The sequence below is a fragment of the Chelonia mydas genome, chromosome 8, assembly GCF_015237465.2.
Source record: "Chelonia mydas isolate rCheMyd1 chromosome 8, rCheMyd1.pri.v2, whole genome shotgun sequence".
Lineage (NCBI taxonomy): Eukaryota > Metazoa > Chordata > Testudines > Cheloniidae > Chelonia > Chelonia mydas.
The window spans coordinates 17,683,470-17,702,529 of record NC_057854.1 but is presented as its reverse complement, the minus strand read 5'-3'; the positions used below and the strand labels follow the sequence as shown (position 1 = coordinate 17,702,529).

Sequence of the window (19,060 nt, the reverse complement as noted above, 5' to 3'; positions counted from 1 at the left end):
CTACATCCCCATCCTCACATATGGTTGTGAACTTTGGGTAATGACTGAAAGGACAAGATTGCGGGTACAAGCAGCAGAAGTGAGGTTTCTTTGTAGGGTGGCTGGGCTTACTCTCTGAGACAGGGTGAGGGGCTTGGCTATTTGGAAGAGCCTTGGGGTACAGCTGCTACTCCTGCGAATTGAGAGGAGTCAGCTGAGGTGGTTCGGGAACCTGATTAAAAAATGAGAGGCTGATTTTGAAAATATGGATCCAGATATTACTCTGAGTAATATTCGAACGGTGGTTTTCGTTTTTTCCCCCCTTAGGCTACTCTTGTTACCCTAAAAAGCCTTATTCTTTTTAAATAACTACTGTCTCTTTTTACACCTTTTATAAATCTTTATTTTGTAATGGGTTAAACTTTAAGCACCTTACTAGTATATCACAGCTTGGGGTCAGTGCACAAAATAAAATCCAAACCACAATAACTGTACAATACTGCACTGGAATCAATTTGAGAATTTTGGCTATGGCTGCAGATCTGTGGATAAGAAAAACCCAAATTAAACAAAATTGAATTACACATTTATGTACCTTTTTGCTTCTTTGCTCTTCTTGATAATGCACTAGGAGAGACTGCTTTGGATTTCTTGAAAACCCTTGGATGGGGATTTGTATTAGAAAGAGTGAGGAATGAGGTGGGTCCAATTATGTTCGGCTAAAATAGGCTCACTTTCAGCAATAGAAAGATAATCTTTTAAAGTGTTAAAGTAACATATACTTAATAAATGACCATGCTTGCATTCTAAAGATTCTTATAGCTTTGGGTTTACTCTATTCCCAAAGCCAGCACTATGTGAAGATTAATTCATATAGAAATGTCTGCTGGTCAGAATTGTGCCAGTAGTAATTCAATTAATCCTAAAGACAGAATCTTGAGACCATTAATAAGGAGAGTCATTTTACCCCTAATGAATTGCCTTTTTCTGCACTGGAGAAGAAACTTATGAAATAATTCATTAAGACCTAATAAATCTTCTTGAGATGCAGATTTGTATCTGTACCAAATTTATATCATGTAGCCAAAAAAGAGACACTTCCTCATTATACCTGGTATTTGTAGTGCTTGTAATAAATAGAAGTATAATATGGTCAGGATTTTGAAGAGTTTACAGAGAACATACCCATCCTTACCACCGATCCCCTGCCACTAGTCCACATTTAAATCCTACATTTTTAGTTATTAAAATGAGAGAGGTTATTACGGTGGGGTGGTAGGAAGTGTAATTGAAGGACTGGAGGGGAAAGCATTGAGATAGAGCATAGGCTTCAGATGGAGCAGGTGAAAATGCCGTCTTAGTATTTATAGTTATGAATAGACGACAGGTGTCTGTTTTCCCACACAATCAGTATTCAATATCTCTGAATTTCCTTTTGTAGTAGAGTAGAAGGCTCTTCTCTATTCATGGAGCACTAGAGAAGGTGATTTTGATTTTTTTTTTTCAGTATATTTCGTTACTGAGATATGATCTCAATAACTGTTAAACTGTGTTTTAAAAAAATTGACTGTGAAATCTTTGACTCATACCTCTAGAATTTCTTCTTTGATTTAACTCAAACGTTGACCAAAAATTGCACCCTTTGTGATGGGGAAATAAACTGTGAAGTGTCAGCATTATTCCTTTTGTTTTGTAGAAGTTAGGAGTTGGAGCTTGAAAACTAGCCTTTAACGGGAAAGTGAACTTTAAGTACAGAGAGATGTTGGGGGGGGGGGGGGGGGGGGCCTCGTTTTTTCTTATTGCCCTAAGGCTCCTTTATGGTACTCTGACAGTGTAAAGGAGCCCCAGACCAGGTGGAAATGTATAGGGGGTTCCCTTGCTAGCATAGAACTGACCAGATGGCATAGGGTGCATGCTGGGGAAGGGAGAGGGCAAGTCATTGGAGTTACTATCCTGCTATTCTCAGCTTTCCCTGAGCAACCAGAGTGCAAGTTACAGCGGTTTTGAGACTCAGGGAGTGCAAAGGTGGCTTAAAACACCAAGTGCAGGATTGGAGCAATCGAGAGTTGGGGCTGAAATCTCTTTATAATCTAGTGAACGGTGATGTATTGACTTGAGGAGTTGCTACATTACAGTCAGTGTAGAAAGTAAAGAATGTAAATAATTTTTTCCCCTGAAGATTCCTCTGCAGGGGGGAAAAAAAAATCTGTGGCTAGTGTGCATCTATGTAGTAGCCAATAAGATTGTCTATAGGAGTAATTCAAAAATCTGGACAGATATGCTCCAGGAATTCCAGGTATGAAAACATGTCATTCTGGCACCCGTCAGACAGAAGGCGTCTCCAGTTTATTAAATATTGTTAGACATAGCCGCTGGAAGATGCTTACTGGTTTGAAGGGGAATTGATGAGCAACAAGTCATATTTTTATCCCACTTGTTTTAAAAAAAAAAAAGTGATCTAATTGGTTTGTAGGTTCATTGCTGATCATCTGCAGAGGTAATCGTATGCAATCTGCCTTTTGCGTATTAAGTAAAACCGTTTTAAGGCCATTTGATAAATTGACCATGCATACCAGTGTGTGTCGATTAGAGTCTTATCCAATGTCTCTAAAGCCCTGCAATGTTTGTATTATTGCCCATTTTTGGAATATTTTTTTAGATTAACTTTTGATGCCAAGAACAGCCCAAAAACATAATGAGATGGAAATATAAATATGAATTATGTGTCCATTGATCTAATTAATCTAAAATGATGATCAAATATTTGTTTGTTCTCTCAAATGTTTTTGTCATGGTTGCAAAAAACGCGAGATATTAGGATGCTGTTTTCATAGGTTTAGAAAAATATAGAGGAGACTATTGTAAGAAGTGGCTAGTTAATCAAAAACATCCAGGTTACAAAGCTTTGTACTGGAAGTGGAGATGAATTTTACATTCAGACCTGGATTTTTTTTTTTTCCCCATCAGAATCAAATGTATGGTTTCTACTTAAGATAAAATTCTCCAAGCAGCCACTTTATAAATATTAAATAAAATATGATATTCAGTTCAGTAGTTATACGTGGTACATTACAGACACGATCTCTGTCCAAAGTAGCTTGGAGACTATATTAGTTTTCACCTAGGTTATAAACTACCAGCTAAGGTTCCTTAACGTGGTTGTTTCTATGGTGTTGGAGAGTCCCATAGATTGCCATTCATCAGACTTTCCTTATTTATTTTGTCAACCACCCTCTTGGTTTGTTTTTGTACCTTCTTTGATATCGGATGTCCTGTGTGACACTTCGCCGAAACTCTGTAAGCTCTTGGCTGTTACACAAACTAATACAGTAGTATCTAGATATTTGCAAGAAAAGAGAGATTCTTGCAGTAAAAAAAATAAATAAAAAATCTTTACCATGGAAAAAATAAAACTATTCTATGGCTTGTCAATCAGAAAAGCTTTTAAGCTGTATCTATAAAAGTGGACAGCTTAATGGGTAAGCAATGTTTGTGCTGCATTTCAAGTGCATCATTGCGCTGTAAGTAGTGCAAATTTAGCCCCTTTAAGCTTGATCTCCTGGGGCTGAGATTTAAGTGTTTGAACTTTAGTTGAAAGGAATATATTGATTAGTCTTTGATTTAGTCATTCTCCACTGAAAAGTTACTCAGTAATGACTTGTACCTGCCCTTTAGTATTTTTTATTCATTTTATAGATTCTCTCCCCACCCCTCAACAATTCTGCTTGAAAGATTGCAATGCTATGAGGAAGAGAAAAGAAAAAGCAGCTGTCACACTGTGAACATAATTGATTCAATAAATAACACTTTTAAATTCCCAAGGCAAACCTCAAAGTCTTCACTATGTCAATTAGTGCTCTATTCTGTAAATGGTGGCATGCTTAATTTAGACTGATGGGCTAAGCTAGCCAGTTCTCGCTTCCTATGGAAAGAATAGTCATGGAAGGCGAGCTATTATATACATTTCTAAAATTTCACCTGATTTTAATGTAGAGCTGTGTAAAGAAGTGCTCTTAAATTTTTTATTAAAACCAATATTGCTTTTTATTTTCCACAGCAGCGACTTGAACTGAGCAAGAATTTTCTCAGCTTGTCGAACAGAAGAATACACAGGGTGAAATCCTGATCTCATTGAAGACAATGGCAAAACTCCCGTTAATTTCAGTGGGGCCAAGATTTCACCAACAGGATCTGAACATGTAGTAGCAAACATTATATATAGTCTGGTAGGGCGTACTCCATTAGGGCTCTTCATCCTTAGCACTGTAACAGCCCGAATTGGTTAGCATACAGGTGCGCTATAAGGCCTGCTTTTTGTCCTTTGCCTGGTATTGGGCTAGGGCTGGTTAGTGGTGACATGAGGAGTGTACGGGGAGGCTAATTTATTGTTCTTGTCACTGACTTGTTTGACTTGAGCTGGGTTTCTTTGCTTATTTAGCATCTTTCCGAAAGATTCAGGGGCTCCTAGAGCATTGGATTATTATAGTTTAGTAAACATTTGAATGAATCAATAAAAAGAACAGGCTAATGTATGTTGCCTAAGACATTGCCTGTCCTGAGGATTAACCCCCACTTCAGCAGTCAGTGACAAGTGTCCTGTGTCTTGCTCTGGTGTAGTCCTTTAGTGTAGACAGGGCAAGTGTCATTTGTACTAGTAGTGTTTACCCCAGTTTCCAGCAGTGTTTAGCTGATGATCCTTTATTAAAAATAACGCCCAGCTCTTATGCATCATGTTTCATCCATAGAGTTCAAAGCCTTTTACAACAAAGGTAAGCATTATCCCCATTTTACAGATGGAGAAACTGAGGCAGAGAGAAGTGAAATGCCTTGGCAAAGTTCACCCAGCTATTCAGTTGAAGAGCTGGGAATAGAACCCAGATCTGCTGAGTCCCAATCCAGTGCTCTAGCCACTAGGCCAAAGTGCCTTCAGTGAGACTAGAATGCTGTGGGCACAATATGATGTAAACACTCCCCCTCCTCATCTCCCCACAGCCCCTTATGCACACACCAAACTATATAATTGCACTGCTGCCCCAATAATGCTACAGACAAAATTACAATGGAATTATTGCCATTTTATAATAAGGCAGTAAATTGTTTTTTTTCCAGATTTGACCGTCGTCCCATTGTTTGGATGACCTGAAGTTAAGTTATCTGTGTGCATGTTATAGTGTCTGTTTTAATACATGTGATATATATGTAGGTTGTGATTTGTCTGCATTCTTTACAGGGTATTAGAATAATGGAGACGCTTCTGCAGGAACAGTGTGGGTGCCCATTTTCCTGAGAAGGAACGGTAAGTGTGTCATCAATTTTAAAGATTCAAAATGCAATATGTATATATTTGCACACACAAAATGTGTTTATAAAACAGATTTTTTTTTTTAGTTGGTAATTTTTGCTTATATACATTTCTTAACTATATACACCACATGTTTCTACGTACAGACTTTATGTAGAATTTGTCGTCCATTTTGAATAATATCAAACACTTACTTATACTGATTTCAGGAAAAAATAATGAACTGCTGCTTTGGGGGACCTGATAATACAGCAGCGTTCCTTAATATCCTGTTGATTAAGACCTCTTTTGTGGACTTTTTGTCTTTTTCTCCCCGTAATTTATCTATCACTAGACCATGACAGTGATAGTCAGACTTAATAAAACAAGATGTTAGCTTTGTCTGGAGATCATTATTGCTTGCAGAAAAGTAATCTCTTCAAAGATTGCCCATAGAGGCAATATTTGGCCGACTTTAAAAGTAGCTTCAGAATGAGAGCAAATGGCTATTGATTAGTTCCTAATAAATATTTTTCTAAAAACTGTTTTCTATGCTTTTTACAGGAAGAAAAGTGTCATCAGAGCAATATATCTTAATTGCTGTCTCAGTTTCCAGGGAAGTTATCCAGATTTTATTGGTACCATTTTATTGAGGAAACAGAATATTCAATATGCACAGCTTGGCGAAAAGATGACAATAGTCTGTACATCTTTCGGATAAGATTAAGGAAAGATATGTTGTTTAAAGGGACTCGGATCCTGGAGAAGCAGCTGTAAATGTGGAAATAAGTCTTCATGTGGATTTTGATGTAATTTCCAGAGACTAAGCATTCACTGAGAGAACCAACATCAGCAAAAACATAAATAGCTCTTTTTGCTGTGGAGAGATCTTCTACCATGTCAGCCAGTGCACAGTTGTCTTGAGCCTTGCCAAGAGAGGTATCAATGAATGTCCCCTATTCGTTTGAATGGTTTATTTTGAAGCTTAGCTGTTAGGGGCAGTGATTCTATTCACAGAATGCAGAATCTAATAAGAAATGTGCCATCACCGTTCCATGCTGTTGTGTGGACTCTGCATCTCTCTGCAGGCATTTGGTATTTCCAGTGTGTCTGCAAACCCTGAAAACAAACAACAAATTGAAGCTTCCTTTGGAAAAAATTGTCTAGTCCTTCTGAATGTGAACTCATGCAAAACTTCTCTGCTGAGCCTGTAGAAACATGGAAACAGTAGTTCTGGGAGATGTGACTACACCCATGTGGAATCGTCACCCACTGAGGAGAAACCTAGTGATGGCAATTTAAGTGTCAGCTTTGCTAATTATTTCACTGCTGAGACTTTAGCAGAAACATCCATCCGACGTGCCCGTGCCAGTGTGGTTGGATTAATTTCAATGGATGTCCCATGGCTAGAAAGTTACAAGTTTTAAAGTGAAAATATTTGTTTGTCCCCGAAATGTTTTTTTTTTTTTCCTTTGGTCCTGGTAGGGGCCAATTGAGAAATTTAAGGGGCTTAGAAGGTCTCTGAGTAAAATTCTTAAGGGAAAAGAGAGCTTGCATGGATGAGGGATTCATTTTGAAAGAGCAATTTTATTTAAAACCTCTCAAAAAAAAAAAAATACAAGTAATTTAGGGCCAGATTTGGATACCCTTGCTCATGCTGAACAATACCTGTGTCCACAGAGTCCCACTGGAGTCAATGGGTGTCAGGTGGTACTAAGTGCTTTCAGTTGAGCATGAGTGTGATTGTTTTTACTACTGAGGCCTTGGAGAGGAGAAATGTTGGCAAATCCACATTACTGTGTACCATGCCAGAGGATCTTTAATATCCATGCAGAACAGGCTGAGCCTCTGCTTTTAAGACCTTATTGGAACAGCTCGGGGGAGAAAGGCGGGGGGGGGGAAGGTAGACCTAGTACACATTTTTAATGGCAAGATCAACTAGCAATAGAATTATTTGATTAGGGAGATACGGAGCTGTTGTTAGTGATGCTTAACAGTCAGTTCAATAAAGTTCTTGTAGCAACACTGTGGAGGCAAATCTAATTCAGTGTGAGGACAATTGGAGTAGGTAATTTGTCCTTTCCAACCCTATCAGATATAGTTTTTGATCAAAATGGCTAAAGCAGCATGGAGTATAATCACATTGACTGTCTACAACCAGTATATCAAGACATGTTTAACTCACTGCTTCCAGAAGTTAAGCAACTTTTCTGGTCATCTGGAAAATCGAATAGAATTTTGGGGGGCTTTTTTAGTCACAAAGTTTAAGGCACCCTAGGATATAATCCAATATACTAGAGTCCAATAACAACTTTTGTAACTTGTGATTGGCCCGAAAAGGAATTTGCTAACGAGGGGTTTCTCTTATATTTAAAAGTTTGATGAATGATTCCTGATGGCATATTGCATCATCCTATCTAGGTAATATAAATCCAATCCCGCAGAGTACTCAAGAACATGAGTAGTGGCGAGTAGTCCCAGTGTCTCCAATAGGACTACTCGGGTGCCTAGAGTTATAGACATGCTTTCCTAGATCTTAACCTTTATGAAGTGAAGACAGAAACAGAAATGAACAAATATGTTCTGCACAACTCTTAAAACAAACAAACTAAAAAATTAAAAGCTACACTGCTGAAAAGCTGGGCCTTAACTTGTAATTCATATATTTCAGCATGACAGAAATCTGATTGCTCATTACACTAAAGGCATGACATAGAGCATACTACTGAGGAAAGGGTAGACATAAAAAGACAAGCATTTGGAAGTGAGAAAGTGGGTTGATAAATTGGAATACAAAGTGATGTTTTCTATAATAAGTACACCTCTGTAAACTAATTGTTCTGTTTTGATTTTCATTTTTGGAGTGGTGTATTTTGAGTTTCTGCATTGTTTATATTGTTCAGAGAGACTACCGATCTTAACTAGGGCATATTTTGGCTTTGTCCCTATATAATTTGGAAGTTTATGAATGAATAATTTTGATACAGTAGGCAAACAAAAACTTAGAGGATGACTCCGATTGGACAACATAGGAGAAAGACCATGTAGTAAAAGACATTTATGTATCCTGTTGGGTTCAATGACAGTGATGCATCTGATGAGCTAATCTGTGGGGATGACAGCTCTGCTTTTTTCCCTCTTGGCACTGTTTATCCTGAGATCATAATCATGTAGATAATATCAGTTTGTTGAATAAACTAACAGATTATTTTAGAAGTACAGCATTAAATGTTTTCTGGAGATTCAAATAGGAAGAATATATGGGATCTAATAGAAAATCTTTCTTTAACCACCCAAAGGACTGGTTGGGAAAAATATCCAAATAATAAGTAACTTTTAGTCTAATGTCCCGGTATGAAAGTTTTTCTAGATTGAGAATAGTTGCTCAGATATATTATGGTGGTAGTGGTATATAATACATAGATACGTTTGCAAACATATAGGCCAAGATTGTCAAAGTCCTACTGTGTCCTTAGTAGGTCCCTAAATAACTGGCTTGATTCTCCCCCTCCCTTTAAGGAGCCTAATTTTATGCACTGCAGGGTCTGACTAAAGGCCTACTTTAGTCAGGGGAAAGAAATATATTTGCTTTGGATTGGGCCCCCAGTTTTAATAACCTTGGCCATAAGAACTCCCTAAAGTCATGTTCCCTCATATTTGCAAATTTTCCTCTCCTGGATAGTGCTGCATTTGCCATCCAGTGAAACCTTTTAAAAATTAAATATTTTTTTTCCTTACTCAAGACAAATATACCTGGGGCAAAATAATTTTGCTTACTTTTTCTCTGGAACTTTGTCATTCTTGATTAAGTCTGTGCTTCCAGGCAATTTAGAAATTCTCTTTAAGCGTTGCTTATTGCAGTTTTTATTACTGGTTATTTTTAAAATCTTTTTGTTCGTTTGTAGATTACTCTAAAGCTCTAGGGGGAAGAGTTTTATATACAGTTAAACAAATTTTGTTAAGGAACAAAATAAACAAACAACTCACAAAACTAATAGGAACAATCCTAGGTAAAGTGATAACTCTAAGCTCTCAGCAATGAGAGTGTCTGTGGAGGTGAGGAAGGGCAAATTGTATTTCAGAATGAAGGAGATCATTTATCTTAACTATATTGTGTTTATGAGCTTTGTCATGGTAGGATGAAAATCTGTTAATTTAAGATAGCAGTATGCACTCAGAACATTTCAGATAGCTTAATGGCAGCATTAGCAATTAGCTATCAGGGGTGTGTGTGTGTGTAAAATTATAATTTTTTAGCCAAACCAGCTGCTAGTATAGCATATAAAAGAAAATCATGTATGTGGAACAATGAGTCAGGGACTTTATTTCAGCCAGGTAATCCATTATCAGCTTAGCCATATGGTGAGGAAAGGTGCTATATATTTTTTTATATATATTTTGAGTGTATGAATGTATATTAACTGTTGGATACACAATGTTTTTATATGCAAACTACTACACTGTGAATATTGAATGTATTATCATGCCATTGTACATATGCTGTGTGATTATACAAAGGCTACTTGAACACAAAGGAAATGTAAAATGTCGGCTAACTACAACAGCAAATGACATCACTTCTCTGTACAACCTTGAAATAGTGCACCTCATTACATTGCAATTCTTTTATAAAATAAAATGATTAGAACTCCTGTTTCCAGATTATGCTCTGTTCTGTTTGGAGGTTCCCATCACTGGGCTTGCTCAGATACACACGAAAAAGAACTCTGGTATCTCCCAACCCCACCCCCGCCAAAGTCAAACGGGACTACTCATGTTAGCGAAGTTATGTGTATGCATGTTTACAGGATTAAGCCATGTGCTAGAGTCACAGCTCGTTTAAATTTGCATTGCTCCTTTTCAAATCAGTGGGCTTACATCCGTTTATCAATTGAAAATTTGGCCCCAATATGTCTTGTGTGGAAAGAACCCTGACCAATCCATGGATATTGATACAATGGACTGAATTGCCTCTAGTTTTGTTTCTCACTTTGCTAGTTAACTGAACTCTTATAATTTAGGTCTTTGAGCATTGAATAGTAAGCATTTATGAAATGTGAGAAGCATGTAATGAGCAACACAAAATACAATTTTCTGATATATTTATAGGTATTCTCTTGCATGTTAATGCTTTGTATTGCTTAGAAGGAAATGATAAAAGTATTTCTCATGACTTGAAACCCCTCACTGCTAAGAACAACTGTTTGGAAATTTGTGACTGGCATTTTGATTCTTGATCAATAACCATATTATTTCAATGGATTTTTTTTTTTTTTTTAAAAGCAGAACACATCAGTGGGAGCTCAAACTAAAAAACTGATGCCATAATCTAATCCCCAAATCTAATCCCTCATTTGTTACACAGTCTTCACAAGTGCATTGAAACATTTTTATTCTTGGGGGTAGATGGTTTAAAAATCTTGCAGTGCATGTCAAGAAAATAGACCAAATATAAAGGTAAGTTACATTTTGTACCCTCCAAGGTTTGCAGTTATTGTCACTTTTGAGTTAATTGCAAAGACTAATCCCAAAATGTTGATAGGAACATTATTTAGCTGAATATCAAGTGACAGAATTAGACCTTTGTGGTGCAACAGACATAGAAAATCTAAACCAGTGTTTCTCTACCCCCAGAGGGGTCATGAAAGGCAATTGGGAGGTTGTGAGCCATTGACAATTGTACTACAATCAAAAGCAAAGAAATATTGCTTCCCTAACCCCTCACACCCTTCAAGGTCAACCTCTTGAAACACACACCAATAAATTATACAGGCTTATCATTGATACAGTCTTATAGTAAATGTAAAGGGGTGGTGAAAAATTCTGAGTTTCGATAGGGGGTCATCAGCCTGAAAAGGCTGAGAATAGGGCTGTCAATCGCAATTAACTTGCACGATTAATTCAAAAACTTAACTGTGATTAAAAAATTGATTGATCGCACTGTTAAACAATCTAATACCAATTGAAATTTATTAAATATTTTGGATGTTTTTCTGCATTTTCAAATATATTGATTTCTATTACAACACAGAATACGAAGTGTACAGTGCTCATTTTAATTTTTTATTCCAAATATTTGCACTGTAAAAATGATAAAAGAAATTGTATTTTTCAATTCACCTCATACAAGTACTGTAGTGCAATCTCTTTATCCTGAAAGTGTAACTCACAAATGTAGATTTTTGTTTTGTTACATAACTGCTCTCAAAAACAAAACAACGTAAAGCTTTAGTCTACTCAGTCCTACTTCTTGTTCAGCCAATCGCTAAGATAAACAAGTTTGTTTACATTTATGGGAGATACTGCTGCCAGCTTCTTATTTACAATATCACTTGAAACTAGGAACAGGTGTTTGCATGGCATTTTTGTAGCTGGTGTTGCAAGGTATTTATGTGCCAGATATGCTAAACATACATATGTCCCTTCATGCTTCGGCCACCATTCCAGAGGACATGGTTCCATGCTGATGATGCTCGTTTAAAAAATGTGTTCATTAAATTAGTGGCTGAACTCCTTGTGGGGGAACTGTATGTCTCTGGCTTTGTTTTACCTGCATTTTGCCATATATTTCATGTTATAGCAGTCTCGGATGATGACCCAGCACAGGTTCATTTTAAGAATGCTTTCACAGCAGAATTGACAAAATGCAAAGATACCAATGTGAGATTTCTAAACAATAAAGCGAGCACTGTACATTTTGTATTCTGTTATTGAAATCAATATATCTGAAAATTTAGAAAACATCCAAAATATTTAAATAAATGGTATTCCGTTATTGTTTAACAGTGCGATTGATTAATCGTGATTAATTTTTTACACTTGACAGCCAGAGTTGAGAAACACTAATTTTTAACCTATCCAGAAGCATTTCTACAGTGCACATCACTAAAGTATCTAAGCCATGTACAGTACATATAGCCAATGAAGTCCAGTCCAGTTTGTGTGTTTTGCCTGCATGAACTCTTAACCATGAAAACAATGGGTAAGATACAGAATTTTTACAGCTGTGCATCAATAAAAGTTAGCAATTTGTCTGCTGCTACAATTTCTGCACTGATGGACTTCATGAATGCTGTGTCCCTTGTTGCGCAGGTTGAAATGTTTTGTTGCTGTAACTTTACCCTTTGCCTTCTCTTTGATGAGCAAAATCGTTAGTCACACAGAAATCAAAGAAACTCTTGTCAACAAGTCTGAAGAAGTCCCTTAGGACTCCACAAAGTGAGTTCAACAGAAAAGTGGATCTGACCGATTAGTTCCTCAGGGAATCTACTTACAATAGAGATGGGAATGGGGTGGATATAAAAGGTCACATTTAGTAGTGTGGGGTGAATCGTATGAAACTTCCATATTTTCACAGGTAATTTAAGGAGAAGGGATGGCAAGTCTTGGATTTCATCAAGCTGGTAGCAAAGAATAGCATTATAAAAGATTTTTGCTGGCCATAGCAGATAGAGATTCTCTTGTGAAGCACATTTGGAAGCTAGAGTTTTAGGGAGTGTCAAAGACTCTAGTATTACTTTTTTTCATTTTAAAAATATTTTTGAGTCTCTGAACAATTCAGTTAATATAATCCAACCAGGCTTATTTCAGGAACAAATTGTTCTTTCTGCTATAAATTTATTTATATGGGTTGTCTGACTTATATTGCCAGTCCAAGACACAGACAAACATTTTGAGATAAATCGAGGGAAGTGAATGTGTAAATATCTGTTTTTTCCTCTCAACTGCTCAGTAAATCTGCTTGTCTCGTTATAATGATTGCAAACATGAAGAGTATGCTTTTAGTCTCCTGGGTAGAGAGTATTGTAAATAGAACAGAGTGAGAGAGGGGAGGGATAGTTGGGGTGTGTGTGTGTGTGTGCGCGTTTTTAAGGATCTAATCTGGAACATCCAAACAAAGATTTAACTTACTTGCAGCATGTTTCTTCCAAAGAATCAGTCCCTCTTAATTTAGAAACCAAGTGTTTCCACCTTATATTCCTCAGCCATTCTGTAAGCACGTTCATGTTTTTACATAGGTGCAGTATCCAGAGTATTCTTTCTGCAGACAAGACCTATATTCCCTTCATTAAGGAGTATTATATGAGACTCAAGTGAACCTGTTTATATATATCGGTGTGAGCAGCTGCAGTGTAACTTGTTAGAGACACAAAGCCAGTGTACATATAGTAAAGGGACTTGACCCTGTGTGGTGATATATGATTTAGGGGAGGGGTTCTCAAACTGGGGGTTAGGACCAAAGGGAGGGGAATCAGGGACAGAGGTGGATGGTGGGGAGCCCAAGAGAGACAGAGTCTGTGAGTAAGGGGAAAGGGTAGCTAGAGGGATGGAGGGAAACCAGGACTGTTTGAAACTGAGAGTAAGTGGGGAGACTGAGGTTGAGCAGGACAGACACAAAAGTTCAGAAGAAGGTCCTTTTTCATTTAAAGCTGGCTGGTCAAGTCAGTGCGTGTTGGTGTGTTCCTGAATCTGTCCCTGTGTGATCCTGATAATTGGTTCTGGTCGTCTCCAATCATTGATTCATGTAGTCCTGGAGATCCAGAACAGCAGAACCAAAGGTCCTTCACATTCAGTAGGTCTGCTCTTCTGTGCACCCCTGCAAGCAAGCACTACTGGAGTTCAGGAAGTCATAAGAGGCGCAAAGACTGGCTTGGGCATAAGACAGCACCCAATGAGAGATCTGGGGAAAGGGGAGCCTTTAACTAATTAAATAACCTATAAGGTAATAGCCTGAGCACACACAGAAAGCTATAGTCATATTTCTTAGAGCAGTGATACTCAGACTGAGGCTCATGAGCCCCAAGTGGCTCTTTAATGTGTCTGCTGCGGCTCTTTGCAGCACATGATATCTAAACAGTGTGTGATTTAATTAGTAACCAATCTAAGTTATTAACCAGTGAGGATGCTTTCATTACATTATTAACCAATTAACTTAGTGCAAGTTGATAGATATTCTCGCAGTGAATAAGTTAATAACTTTATCCACTTAATATTTCCCCTTTCATGCTCTTTTTAAATATGAGTATATAGTATTAAAATAAATGAAGAAATGAATTCATACTACTATGGCTCTTTTGGGTAATGTTAATTGCTAATTTGGTTCCTGAACCACTGAGGTCTGAGTATCACTGATTTAGAGGATCATATTTAGTTAAGTACACTTAGTGAGTGTATTTTCAGACCATTATACATTTTTTTTCATTATAATTTTTTTTTTTGCCTATTCTATGTTGTAGGTAAATGGAATCCAGTCCCATTTGTTCCAGCTTCAACAAAATCGCCATTTTGTTGGGGTTTATATTTTGACAACCTGTTTATTCAATTGTAACCAAGATACTACATCTTTTATCATAGTACAGCACCCCCTCCAGCCCTTACCTGCAGGGTAAATTATACCACTACTATGACTGACCATTATTAAATCTTGGTCGGTTGTTTTGGGATGGGGTGACGCTCAGTTGTGTTTCAAATTATAACACGATTACCCTGATCTGAAAGGTCTTTTTACACCTGCATATGTTGGCATGTTTACCATTAACTTCATAGAATGATAGGAATGTAGTGCTGGGAGGGACCTCAAGAAGTCAAGTGTAGCTCCCTGCGTTGAGGGAAGACCAAGTAAACCTAGACCATCCCTGATGGGAGTTTGTCTAACCAGTGCTGAAAAACCTCCAGTGATGGGAATTCTACAGCCTCCCTTGGAAGCTTAACTACCCTTAGAGTTAGAAAATATTTCCTAATAGCTAACCTAATTTTCCCTTGTTGCAGATTAAGCCTATTACTTCTTGTCCTCCCTTCAGTGGACATGGAGAACAATTGATCCCTGTCCTCTTTATAAAAGCCCTTAACATATTTGAAGACTGTTATCATGTTCCCTTTCAGTCATCTTTTCTCAAGACTAAACAAGCCCAGTCTTTTTAACCATAACTCAGGTTTTCTAAACCTTTTATCTGGCTGTCTGTCTCCCCTCTTCCCCCTTGATTTTCTCTAATTTGTTCACATCTTTCCTAAAGTATGGTGCCCAGAACTGGACATAATACTCCAGCTGAGGCCTCACTGGTGCCAAATAGCGAAAGACAATTACCTCCCATGTCTTACTCTTGTTAATACACCTGTGAGGGGGTGGACCAAATTTGGAGGTCCCCGCTGGAGGCTGTGGGACCCTGCTACACCTCACCCCAGAAAAGGGCAGTAGAGAGGTCCTCCAAGCTGCCTAGAGCAGTTATATGGGAGGCAGCGAATCAGAGAGGCAATCTCATCTATATTCACAGTGCTTTCATAAGCAGCTTGATACACAGCTGTTTAATTCATGGCAGACTATAAAAATATGTGAGAAGAACTGCTGTATATTTGGTCTCAAGGGTAAAAATAACAAATTAAAATATAGAAAGTTCATATTTCATTCTTTTAATTATAGTGGTGTTGCTGTTCTATTATAGATATCAGCATTTCCATTCAAATATTCTTGCCTTTGTCTAATATCTGACACTTTTATCTCTTGTAGATGACTATTGTATACCAGCTGTCAAAGAGAATGCATTTTTATAGTTTACAAAAAGTGTTTCTAAAAATAGTCCCCAGCCTGTTTACTTTGAGATTAGTTTTAACGTCTTTGCTGACACTGCATGAACCTCAATATATTTATTTTAAAAAATCCCAAGTGGAACTAAATGTAAATAACACTAAGCACATCTCAGGATCTTTGACTGTTGTTCACCTGTTCCCCCTCTGCCTGCTGTATGGAGTCTAGTCTAATTCTGGCCTGAGGTAAAATTTTCAAATGAGATCTGGGTTCCTAAGTGCCTAAGTCAATTTTGAAAATGAAACTTAGGCTCCTCAGCTACTTCAGTGCTTCTGAAAATGTTACCCCAGTCTACATAAGCAATTATTCTTGTGTATGAATTGGGACCTAATTTTAACAATAGTTGACATGCTGCTGACTATGACTGTGCTGAGTGAAGGCAAGGGCAAGCCTGGTTCAGCATTGTGTAAGTTAGCTATGATTAAATCCGTGTAAGGACAATGGGGGTCCTGCCACTTATTTAGCTGGAAGGTGCCAGGAATGTGTATGGTAGTGTATACATAGTTCTAAAATTGCCATCACCACAGCATCTAAGCATTACAGAGAGGGGGCAAGTTGTTCTGAATCTGGAGGGAAAAGAAAGGGTTCTTAGGGTTAAGGTTTTTTCCATGTTTACAGCTGCCTTTCATTTGCTTGTTACATTTGTCAGATGTTCTCTTCCTTTGTCCACTAGGGCAAGTGAGTCATACTTTGTAGCCTATTTACTTGTAAATCTGCAGAGGTGACTTAAATATCACGCACTGATTTTTTTTCTTTTTTTGGGCTAGCTTAAAGTAAATCTTCTTCAACAATGTTAAGGCACTAGTTACCCAGAGGAATTCACTCTCCTCCAAATCAGCCATCAAGATTGAACTAACTCGTCACTTCAACTCTGTGTAAAGCATTGGCTGGTAAGCAAACTGTCAGCCTTGTGAATGTCTTGTCTCCTTTTGAAGAGCATGGTCAGCCATTTGTGATGGAATATTTTTGACCATGCTGCCTAAATGAAAGCAGTGGGCGGTAACATCTCTCTGTATGGCTTAAAAAATTCCTGTTTATAAAAGATGTTTCACTTTCTGAAACAAAAGAAGTATGATTGTACTGTAGTGTATCCAAACAAATCCCCAGTGTGAAGTATAAGTTAAGACTATTGTATGGGGAATCTTTAGTGAGACTGTCTGAGTTTTAAAAAATAAAAAGGGGAAAAAGTCTGATTTGCAAATATTCACTAGTTGCTGAATGGCTCAGTGGTCTGTTTCACACAAACTCAGTGTGGCAGATCCTGTGCTTTTTTTAAGGCCCCTTTCTGTGGCTCTGGAAATGTAAACAGACCTTAAACAGCCCCCAGGAAATTTCCCATGTGCAGGGGTGTGATGGAGGAGAGCGGGACTGGCTGAAGTGCTCTGCACTAGAGCTGAGCAGGAAATGGTTTCTGCCTGCTGCAGAAATTTTCAGTTCAAAATATTTTCCCATTCAGCAGTCAATAGAGCTATGACAGTTTACACCAGCCATGGATCTGTGCTTCTGTGAGCTATGCCGGTAACTTAAAGCCACCTTTGTTCCCTTCCTTCCCCATACTCTAGGTTACGTCTCTGGGGAGGCGCTGCACTGAAACTGGCCTTGTAAGACTGGCTGTCAGGGTTGGATGCTACTGTTTTGTAAAATACATATTTGAAATTCAATTAGGACACAGCTTTGTTTTAAATCCATCTGATCTTACAAACTCTTACTTGCATGAGTAGATCTTATTCACGCTTTAGTTCCACTGAATTCACTCCTACTGCTTGTGTGGGTACCTTACAGGACTGAGTTTTCAACTGTAACCACAGAGGGACAGTCCCAACCCAACCCCCCCCTGCCAAGTACTAGGCATGGAAAAGCGGCTCCATCAACTACTGAGGCTTTCTACTATAATAGAATAGAATATGTGTGAAAAATTATCCAGGCATCCAGACAAGCAAGTTAAAGCAGACAAAGCAAATAATCCAGTGCCAGTGTCATTGGGAAATTTTTTCCCGTGCGAATGTTATTTGTCTGTGTGACTGAAACACATTTTGTGAAAGGATCATCTCTTCTGTTGGTACATGTAGAGGCTCAGCAGTACCTGAATGCTTAAGATTTTATTTTTCTTCTTTGCTTCAGCTATGAAACTGATGAAAATTTATTTATTTTGAAGGCCTCTTTGTACCAAACAAAACCTCATGGTAAAACAGAGAGGATGGAGCCATTCTCCCTTCAGTCGATAAGTACAGATATATGTAGTACACATACTTCCAAAATCCTTGGTGTTTGGAAGTGTTCATTTATTCAACTCCTGGGCTCTGATCCCTGTGTCCCACTAAGCTGGGCTCAGTACAGTACAGAGGGAGGTAGACAAAGGTGCGACTGAGTTTGGTCTCTGTTGTAAATGAAAGGATTGCTCTAATTTAAGACCAGCTGTAATAGCCTACAAAGGGCCAGCAAACCAGTCAGAGATGAATGAAGTGCAATAGTATTCCGGCCACGCCCTCTTCTCTTGACACACCCTCTAGGTGAGTGCTGCAAGATGGGGTGGTGTAAGGATATCTGTTTCTGTCCTATGTCACTTCAGGCTTCCCACCACACTAGGCAAATCCAGACCTGTCCACTTAAGCCAGTTTTAAGTCTGCTTTGTGATCAGATCTCTGATGCGAAGTATTAACATTAGTACATAATGCGGGGAGTCTAGGCCAGGGGTTCTTGCAACAAATTTCTTGGTGGCCTCAGAGTGTGGCCACCAACTCTTGTTGATGGCCCACTATTATAGTTTTAACTAAAATTCCTAATTAAGTTTAGGAAAGACAAATAAATATGCACATATACATATCCAAATCATTGCAATTTATTTATGTTGGAATTTTTTGCAGACTCGTTAATAAAAATAATGTACACTTGTTTCTCTTCTTTACTGGACCTAAACAAAATTGAAACACAAACAAGGTGTTTTGCATGGTCTTGTCTTGTTGTTGTTTGTTTTGTGAAACCCCTTTGGGGTTTAGAGAGCATGGCCCCTTTAAATCTTTTTTTCTAAGCGGGGAGGGGGAGCTGTGAGAGAAAGGAGGGAAACTGGGAGGGTGTGGCTCTGGAGCTCTGGGGGAAGAAGGGCTGCAGCCCGCAGGCCCTCACAAAGTGGAGCAGCAGAGAAGCTGCCTGAAGCCTGGGAAGGACAGGGCGCCGATTGGGGACACCCCAGGACAGGAGCCAGGAGGAGCACTGTGCCA

At 38.3% G+C, this 19,060-nt stretch overlaps 1 protein-coding gene across 9 annotated transcripts in view; it reads left to right on the top strand.

Moving 5' to 3' along the window:
* Positions 1-9,914, top strand: part of PRELID2 (PRELI domain containing 2) — a 42,334-nt gene extending 32,420 nt beyond the window's left edge. For 3 of the 9 annotated variants that reach the window (XR_005226420.2, XR_005226416.2, XR_005226417.2), the window contains 2 exons: positions 5,089-5,275; positions 5,825-9,914. Coding sequence is in view for 1 of the 9 variants with exons in the window: in XM_007054365.4 (XP_007054427.1) it covers positions 5,210-5,266 (57 nt within the window). In the remaining 8 variants the exon portion in view is untranslated. Of the gene's footprint in view, positions 1-3,675; positions 3,758-4,036; positions 5,276-5,824 lie in introns of all 9 variants that reach the window. The other 6 variants (XR_006283461.1, XR_006283459.1, XR_005226418.2 and 3 more) reach the window with 4 other exon arrangements.
* The last annotated feature ends 9,146 nt before the right edge of the window (positions 9,915-19,060 follow it).